At 33.3% G+C, this 10,387-nt stretch overlaps 1 protein-coding gene across 1 annotated transcript in view; it reads right to left on the bottom strand.

Moving 5' to 3' along the window:
* Window positions 1–6,156, bottom strand: part of LOC110036032 (reticulon-like protein B22) — a gene marked incomplete in the record, with an annotated part of 27,289 nt that extends 21,133 nt beyond the window's left edge. The window contains 2 exon segments of the mRNA XM_020740380.1: window positions 5,821–6,031; window positions 6,068–6,156. Of these exon segments, the coding sequence (XP_020596039.1) occupies window positions 5,821–6,017 (197 nt within the window).
* Window positions 6,157–10,387: the final 4,231 nt, after the last annotated feature.

Raw genomic sequence — 10,387 nt, 5'->3', positions numbered from 1 at the left:
AATTGTATGCTCATCTATAAGTGGCCACATCTTCCACAAAAATGTTACCTTCATACGAGAGCCACAACTCACCTCACAACAGATCAAGATCAACAGCAGCAAGTTGAATCCTATCAAGGCACAGATCAAGTGTTTGTTGGAAATGGAAATACTGTCCCCATACTGAAATCTGGACAAGGCATCCTTCCAACACCTAATCGTAAGCTTATTCTATCCAAATTGCTTCGCACACCTCTAATATCGCACAACTTAATCGTCATTTCTCTACTAGTCACCGAGAACAACTATCTTATTAATTGTTATGCTGATGGATAAATCAAGAATCGAGCAACTCAACAAACTCTTCTACAAGTTCCATGTCATGAAGGTCTCTACCATCTTCATTCATTTCAGCAAGCCTTGGTCTCCACCACCAATACAGATCATCTATGGCAACAACGTTTGGGTCATTAAAATTCACAAACACTAGTTGTCATCTCCATGCAGCAGCCTGCTATCAATATTTCCAACAATTTTCCTCCTGTTTCCTGTACTATAGCTAAACATCGTCATTTGCTCTTCATTTCTATAAGTAAAAATGCATCTATTCCTCTTGAACTTATACATTCAGAAGTGTGGGGACTCTCCCAACTCCATCTATTCAAAGCTATGAATACTACGTGTTATTTGTTGATGACTCAAAATGATTCTCATGGATTCACCCAATGATTCATAAAGAAGAAGTCCTCTCTGACTATCAAATTTAAACTTGAATTAAAACTTAGCAGAAATGTCAAGGTTTACCAACTGATGGAGGGAGGGAATATAAAAACTCCCAATATACTACATTTCTCAACTCTCATGGCATAATATATCAAACTACAAGCCCATACACACTTGAACAAAATGTAATTGCTGAAAGAAAACATCACCACATCCTAGAAACTACACGAGCTCTTCTTGCTGATTCCCAACTACCATCATCACTATGGCTGGAAACTGTGATAACTGACGTATACCTTATCAATAGCCTTCTATCTAGAACTACAACAGTCCAATCCCCATATCAACTTCTATTTGGTACATACCAGATTACAGCCATGCCATCTCAGAGTGTATGGTTGTGAGTTTATCCATGGCTGCCACCCTGCAAAAGAAACAAACTGCAGCACAGATCAGATCCCTGCATATTTCTGGGCAATCCTGAACATAATAAAGGCTACGAGTGCTTCAGATCCATCACAGACAAACTTGTTATATCAAGACATGTCGTTTTTAATGAAAAGTTATTACCTTAGAAACAATTAGCATCTCAACCTATTTCATCCTCATCTTCAATCTACACTCCTCCAATTACACTTCTACCCACAACAATTTCATCCACATCATCATTAAATCCTGCCCCATCGCAGCCAACTACTCATCAACCTCCACCACAACCAAACAACCAATCTCAACTTCAGAACAACCCAGAGTAACTCAACCCATCATACCAAGTAAACATTTGTTTGATTTAATGCATTTACAGCAACCTGAAATAAAACCATCTATCTAAAAACATGTTGTCAAACATCCCCAGTGGCCGAAAGCCATGAAGCTTGAATTCCAAGAACTAAAGTCTCAGCATACCTGGATTTTGGTTCCCCACCCACTGAACAGCCAATACAAGGAGCAAATAGACCTATCGAATCAAACATCAAGATGGCTCGGTGGCTAGATAAAGCCCGACTTGTGGCTCAAGGCTACCAATAGGAATTTAGCATAAACTATACAGATACTTTCAGTCCAATGGCCAAACTACCTAACATCAGGCTTCTTCTAGTTGTTTTACTTCATCATAACTGGTCAGTTCTTCAAAAGGATGTCTCCAATCCCTTTGTCCATGGGCAGCTTCAAAAAACTGTAGCTACTAGGTTATATTGATCCTCAACATTTTAATTATGTATGCTTACTGCAAAAGTCCATTTATGATCTTAAACAAGCACCGTGCCAATGGTTTAACACATTCACCATCACCAAATCAAATTTGCATTCAAACACAACCAAGAAAATACCTCTCTACTTATATACAAACACAACTCCACTCTTATCTACCTTCTAATTTATGTAGATGACATCCTACTGACTCAAAACAACTCTACGACTCTCCAAATCTCCTCCATGATCTCCACAAACCCTTTTCTATAAAAATTTTGAGACCAGTCTCAACATTCTTGGGCATACATGTACAACACACCTCATATGGATTTTACCTTAATCAAACATCCTAAGCCAAGGAAATTCTCCACATAGCGGATATGATAGATTGTAAGCCTTTAAACAATCTCATTTCCCACTCCAACACATTATTGAAATCCACCAAAAAATTTTCCAAATCTACTTTCTACAAACAACTATTTAGCTTTTTAAAGTATTTAACCAGCACACGCCGGACATTGCATTTTCTGTAAACATTCTTTCTCAAAATCTACATCAACCAATCAATCTATATCAACAAAACGATTCCTTTGATATACTAAAGGAACACTTTACATGGTGCTACCATTATCAGTGGGATCACTCACTCTCCGCACTTAACTCAAATTCAGGTCGGGTCATCGATTCAAGCAACAGACTATCAATTACAAGTTAGTGCTCCTTCATTGGTCCAAATCTGCTCTCCTGGCATGTGAAGAAACAACCTATAGTGCCTTAATCATCCACAGAAGCTAGAGCCGAGTTATTTCCTCGATAGCAATTGATGTCATATTTTTGAGAAGGCTTTTGCGAACTTCCAAATCTCTACTGAACAGCCCACTGTAATTCACTGCAATAATACATCGACCATGGCGATTGTGCATAATCCTTCATTCCATGCTCAAGCAAATCATATAGAGAGATTAGCACTTCATAAGGGAGCACATACGCTCAAATGTGCTTGTCATAGCTTACATTCCTATAGATGAACAAATACAAGATAACATTACTAAATCTTTACCTACACCATGTTTTCATAAGCTTAGCAACGTGCTTACTCTTCGTAACCGAGAAGTCAGCTTGATGGAGGACAGATAGAAGATATCTTTACTAAATCTCTACCTAAACCACGTTTTCATAAGCTTAGCAACAAGCTTACCCTTCATAACTGAGAAGTCAGCTTGACAGGGAATGATACAAATATCATTCGGTAAAAGTACATCTTCATTAACCGCATACAAACAATTCAATCGTTGGAATGTAACGAATTCTCCTCATCTCAGTCATACATATATGAGTCTCCAGAGTACTCTGCTATGCCTATATATATCTATTGCATTCACCATTACATATATTCAAGAATGTAATCCTTTACAGAAATAGATATTTTTTTATTTCTCTTCCTTCCTTTCTATATTTCTACAGGATCAGATTCTTACAGTAATATCATCTTCTACAATACCAATTTATAGAGTGTTATTAGCTTGTGCATGTTATGACACCATAAGATGATCAATAATAAATGCATTTATTTCTAAGAAAAAAAAAAAAATTATGAGATTGAGTAAAGCCATGATGAATCTCCACTTTAGGGAGCCATTTTGTTTGCTAAAAAAAGAATATAATGTAAAATTAATGCAATGTAACTGAAATGTAGCGTACTTTGAATAGTTTAGAATTGATTGGTTTGATGTAAAATATATGTAGAAGATTAACTATTTTATTTAGTTTGAAGTAAACTGAATTCAATGGAAAAGCCGAAGGGGAATGCTAGTTGGCAGTAGCAGCAAGTGTCGTCGCATGTTAGTGGTAGTGGACGATGGTTGTGGTCACCAGAAACAACGATGGTAGGAGGTGCTTGGCATTAAGTGGTGTATAAAGAGTGAGTTCCAAATACATAAAAGTTTTATAATGTATTTTTTTCATCCCACCAAACACCGAGAATTTGAAAACCCCGATATTTGTTATGGAGCATCCTGATAATGCAAGCAATAAAATGACCCATTAACTTAACGAAATGTAGTGACTCATAGAAGAAAGACATCCAAATTTATATTGATGCAAAAAATATATATATAATAAGAAATAGGTTTTTTTTTCAAGAAGATCCGATGCATCAAATGATAAGGGATATAAAGTATAAAAAGTAATGTAATGGTTATGGATTCCCTGATGAAGATGAAATCAAAACAAATGACAACCTAAAGTTAGAAGTTTTAATCTCAAACAATAGAAGATTTGCCTAAATAGTTGACAATATGTAATAGTTGATCTAAGAGAATCAATAATAAAGCACATTAGTCATACATGACTAAACATATGTACATGGCCTTCTTGCAAGAGACTTTTTAACCACACATGAAAGCCCCATTACACATGATAACATGTTTTAAACTGATTTAAATTCAATAAACTTTATTTGAAATCATTTTATCTGTGAAAAGTATAACACTAGACTTCAATTTAAAGGGAACATGGACATTAAGATCATTATCTCCATTATTGTTGTCATTTGGTTTAACCCAACTACATAAGGTGATCTTATGAATCCTTAGTTTTGATTTGTTTAAACTTAGTGCAACTTGAGGTGTTAAAATCCCTTTGCAACTTTTTTTTGGCTCAAATTCTATATGTATTACCTTTTTTCTGCCATTTGTTCTTCCTAATCCTTCTATATTAATGTTATCAAATGAAAATATTAATGTGTCTTTTAAACTCCATATAATATGTTGAAACTGATTTTTTATATTTTTCACAATCTTTTATCATCTCATATAATCATTTCACAAAGCATCATTTGTAGTTGTTTTTTTATAATTTTTTTCTCAATCAACACTTCCTTATTTTATCAAATATTAGTTTTAGCATTCTCTATTATTCTCCACATAACCATAGCATTAGTAGTGACTTCTTTAGCAATCAGCACACAAATCAACGTAGCATAGTTTGCATTGGAGTTTATTAAATCCAACATAAACTTTCCACGATATTCACTTATTACAAATTATGCTCGGCGTAGTTCTTAATTTTAGCTACCTAGAATTAACTCTATAAATTGTATGCTCATCTATATTTACATTGTTAAGAAAAAAAAAAATCTAACATGCTCATATTTATCACATTTAAGTTATCACCAGATATGTACAAGATTTACTCATTTAATAATCTCAAACACATAAAAAATGAATTTCATAAATCCAACCCTTGTTCAACCTCTCTTATAGCCTCTTATCTTCTAATTTTTCCTCCATTTTCCGAATTTATCCTTAGCCCTCAAAGGTGTAATCAATCAAAATTGATATCCACAAGTAGAGTTCACCAAGTTGTACAATTAAATTTTTTGTTCTAACCGTTCTTTGAAATGAAAAAATGTTGGCTAGCTATTAAAAATGGTTTATATAACAGTTTTTCTGTCATTATACGTAAGTCTAAAGACGACATGAGGCAGCCTTGAACTAAAGCTTGCACCTTAAAATGGGCCGGTACGAATACTTAGCATTGAGCGTAGATTTGTTAGTGTTGACACTGCCACAATACTTATAAGAAGCTAATACTAGATAAAACTATGCACAATACCAAGCACTAGAGCAAGATTTTTTTTCTTGTAGTAATGTACAAAGAAGCTAAGTTCTATCAAATGTCCATCAAATGGAACATCTGCAGCAGGGATAGGGATTCTCAAATATTAACCCACGTAATAGAGACACTTTACTTTTCCCAAAAACTAAAATTAAACGCACAAAAAATTAAAGGTGAAAAAATCAAGTTGCTTATAACAAACACAGCCTTTTATCAATTAACCAAAATTCCAAAGTATTATTGAAGTATAACCGAAGACGTAAATCGAAGAAGAGCTGACAGATTATAGTTTCTATGAGCGCTCACGAGATATTCATCTGACGGAAGAGCATGCCCAGGATGGCGAGAGAGCAGAGGAGCACGATAAGAACATCGGAGAAGAGCGAAAGGAGGCTTGAGTCCCGGTACGCGCAGTGGTAGTATACGAGGCTTCCGCATAAGAGTATTACAGCCGGCCGGCCTAGCTCCAATTTACCGTCCGAAACCACCGCAACCTCCTCCATCTCTCTCTCTCTCTCTCTCTCTCTCTCTCTCTCTCTCTCTCTCTCTCTCTCTCTCTCTCTCGCCCGTCAAAAGAATACTTTTTTGTGCTCTTAGGTCGATAAAATTGAACTGAGCTAGAAAAAAAATTTGGAGAACATTTACACCCATTTGAGAATATAAGATCTTGGTTGCACATGCTTCCTAAGCAATTCTTAAATATTTATATGTATAATATCTAAATTTTGATCTTTGGATATATAATACTCAAATCTTTAACATCACATTTAAAAAATTGTTCTTATTTTTTAAAAGAAAAATTCACTTTTTCAAAAATATGTTTATTACATTAAAATGTTACAAATTTTAATATCAAATGTTGGATTTTAGGTAAATACATAACACTTTTATGGTATGTGTGTAAATTTTCCTAAAATTTAGATAAAATTTTTCCCTGAAAGCCATATATATAAATTTTTTTTTAGAAAAATTTTAACTTTATATGCTATATAATAGTAAAGATTTGAAAAAAAATAATGTCCGATAATTATTTTGATGAATAGTATCCAAAAAGTAAAAAGTTCTTTTTGGGTCAAACATTACTGTCATTTAGTAAATAGAATAAGTCTTTTGTTGAATAACTACTCAATCTTTTCATCAAAAGTACTTTTTAATTCTTTTTCTTCTCACAACTCTCTTTTTTCCATAAAATTAGAGAGTATGTCTTAACATGTGACAACATTTCACAATTACAATCATTTTCTATCAATTGCCTTAAAATATTTGGGGTTATTTGGTTTGTTAAAAATGGAATGCAGTATTAAAATAATCTATTGTATTTGAAACTTCTTAGAGTAATTTGGCTCAGTGTAGAATAAATACAAAACTTTTCATTTTCTTGTACGATTTAACAAAACATAAATTCAATATAAATTAAAATTATTAGGGTCAATTGATACGTCTAAAAATTATTTACTTTTACTTTTTTAATTGATACGTCTAAAAATTATCTACTTTTTTATATATATTTCATGCTCAATTTTAATGATTTTTAATGATATTACACTTTAAAGGAAAATATTTTACATATTTTTTGTTTCAGATACAAGAAATGGACTTTCGGAGAAAATGAAGCAAAAATAGTGCATTTTGGAGTAAAAATGAGCAAGAAAGAAAATTCTGACTTAGCACATTTTGATATGTCTTTCTATGTTTAATCTACTTCACAATTCTCACACATTTTGAATGAAATTACACTTTTGAAAAAGGTTATTTTCATGCTTATTTTGTACGTCTATCTATCAGGAACGTAATGCAACTGAAACAAAATGAAACGGAGCTAAAACGAAGTCAACAGAGCAAAACGGTGGAGCTACTGCAAGGTGGCGCCGACAGCGCCAGAGTCAAGAGAACGAAGAGAAACAACGTCGAAAGCTCCCAAAAAAGGCACCGACGGTGCTAGGGACGGTTATTTTCCCATATACATTGAATTTGGACGATTTTTTGGAAGGTTGCTTGAGGCATCTCTTGAGAAATTTGTCCCTACACTATAATATAGTGACTTTATGTCAGAAAAAATGTGTGTGCGAGTGGAAAAAAGTGGAGAATGTTTATAGATCTTAGTATAGGAGTAGAAATGTAGATTTTTACCTTTTTAGAGAGATTGGAGAGGGGATTTTGAGAGAATCTGTAAGGAGATGTAGTAATATTGCATGGATCAACGGGAGACTTTGTGGGAGTGATTTTTATCTTTATTTCATGAGGAAAAAACTAAGTATTCTATTATTTATTATCTTATGATTTTGTAAACACTTATTTAGTGATTTTGCTTTGAAGAAAAGAAGTTTTCCGTTGTTTTTTCTTTGCGCTTTGTGATGTATCTTTCTTACTCTTTCTTTTTATTAGGAAATAGTGGCATGAGAAGATTATGTCACTGTTTAACTTTTACTTTTCTTTTGTAATGAGTGGGATTTATGTTTAGGATATTGAGATGCATGCTAGAAGAAGTTTTGATTATAAAATGATGGTTTTTACTTGCACTTCATTTACATTACAATAAGGGTCCGTTGTAGCGTTAAAATTCGTTGTAATAACATTAAGACCCGAGAGGGTGGTGTAATTCTCAATAAAGTGGAACCACATACAAATTCCATGGATGGCGAAGTTCATAGGGGTTGAGTGCAAATAAATAGGAATATTATTGGGCGAAGAATTGAAGATTCTAGGGTGATAGACTAAAATCCCTAATTTGGTCTTAGTGTTTAATAACTAAAGCGAGAGTTAGCCTTCAGGGAAAGGGAAGTGGGAGCTCTGGACCAGGTACCCTCCCAGCCTAACCACAGATTTAGAGACTAATCCTAAGATTAGCCAACGATTCTCTATTTCACTTGACTGAGGGTAGAAAATTAAAATTGCTCCTTTTTGGCACATGCAATATTTAATGTATCTCATTCCTTTATGTTATCTAATTCACTACATAAGAATAGTAGTTTTTAACATCTCAAAATTCTCCAAACTAATTCATCAAAAAAGGGTTATCTTTAGAATTAATATTTTCATTTAGAAATAGTTTTTAATTGTTTTAAACTTAAGACTTGCATTTAGGAGTACTTGTTAGAAAAACTAATTAAATCGATATTCCAAACTAAGGACTAATAGTAGTAGACTAGAATTTGATTAAGGACCTCTTACCTCGCTTTTTCGTAGGATCGCTCGTGGCTTCGATATTATGGGCTTAATCAGAAATCCCTATATTACTTGAAGCAATACGTGCACTTGCATAGAACTCATAGTGTGTGAAATAACTTATATATTTTATATAACATTTAAATTTTGCACATTAAATACTTAATATAAATTGGGTCAAGTTTTTTGTCTTATTTTTTAAAACTATATTACTGCGTAACTTCGGGTCGGATCAAGTTTTTGACATCGTCTCAAGGGAATTAAATTGATATAAAACACACAGAAAAACAACACACACTAGGGGCGCATCAAGTTTTTGGCGTCGTTGTCGGAGAAGCTTCGGTAAGAATGGTAGGAGAATTTTAGTTAAACCTATACGACTTAGATTTGAAATTTATAGTATTTTTATCTAGTTTGTTTGGTTATTGTATGTTTATTTTAAATAAAATTAAAAACACCAAAAATATTTTTGATATCTATCATATTAGTTACGTCTTTAAATTTGTATGCTTAGTTCAGGAGCTGCAGACCTTAGATTTTACAACTCTGATTTAGAGAGAACTTTTAGGAGATTGATGAATCAGAAAAGACTCCATAAATATAATACATAAATGAAGGATCAACGATATAATGAATATTCAGATTTGGATTATAATGTTAGCAGCTTTGAAAGAGTAAAACCCAATAGAGTGGCAAATTTTCAGGAAGATATTCTTACAATTTTAATTTCTCAAGTTGAAGATATTGAGAGGAAGTTAGATCAACATATAGAAAGTTATCCTCAAATACCCCCAAATATTCAGGAAAATTCATTTGGACAATTATTGAACCTAACTATTTTGAAGCTAGCCATAAGATATATAATCTTTATTTCGATTATTAAAAACCAGGTTGGGAAAACTATTCAAGCGTTAACTGGAATACTAATTTTGGAGGAGAAAACCAATTTTGGAAAGATAATCAATTTAATCAGACATGTGGTTGGAATAATCATGGCTATTATAATAATGAACTTTCTTTTCCTCAAAATTTTAACTTCAACCTCTAAAATGAGGAGAAGGATTTATTAGAAGAGGTTGTCATTGAAATGGAGAGTGAGTTGGACAAGGGACCGGTCAAGGGACCGCAATAAGGAATATGAAAAACCAATTGGGGCAGATTATTAACTCAATTAATAATAATCCTGAATTTAACTCTAACTCACAAAATGAGGAGAAGGAATTAATGTTAGAAGAGGTTGTGATTCAAATGACAAGTGAGTTGGAAAATCAAGAGGTCGCACTATGGAATATAGAAAACCAACTGGGGGGCAATTTAATAAGGCATAAAGAGCGCGCCCCCCCCCCCCCCCGAGATTTTATTAGTGACCCTGAGATAAAACCTAAAAAGATGAATGATGAGCAATATAAAGTTATCAAACTGATATTTAGAAAAGAATTTGAGGATATGTTTCAAAAGAACTTTGAGTTGAGAAATGAGGATAAGGAGATTGAAACACAAATAGAAAAAATTCCTATAGAATTAGAAAAACTTATTTACTCAACTAAGATAAATATAGAAAGACCACCTCTACCATTTACTCAGTACTAAGGGGAAGAATTGAAAGACAACACTGAACAAAAGAGTAAACAAGAAGAATTTGATCCAGAATCTGAATTATCTAGAGGTAATCCGATCAAAAATTTGGGAGATCATGAAGTTTCTTATA

This window comes from Phalaenopsis equestris, unplaced genomic scaffold (genome assembly GCF_001263595.1).
Source record: "Phalaenopsis equestris unplaced genomic scaffold, ASM126359v1 Scaffold201715, whole genome shotgun sequence".
In the NCBI taxonomy this organism is placed as follows: Eukaryota; Viridiplantae; Streptophyta; class Magnoliopsida; order Asparagales; family Orchidaceae; genus Phalaenopsis; species Phalaenopsis equestris.
This window is presented reverse-complemented; position numbering and strand designations above follow the sequence as displayed.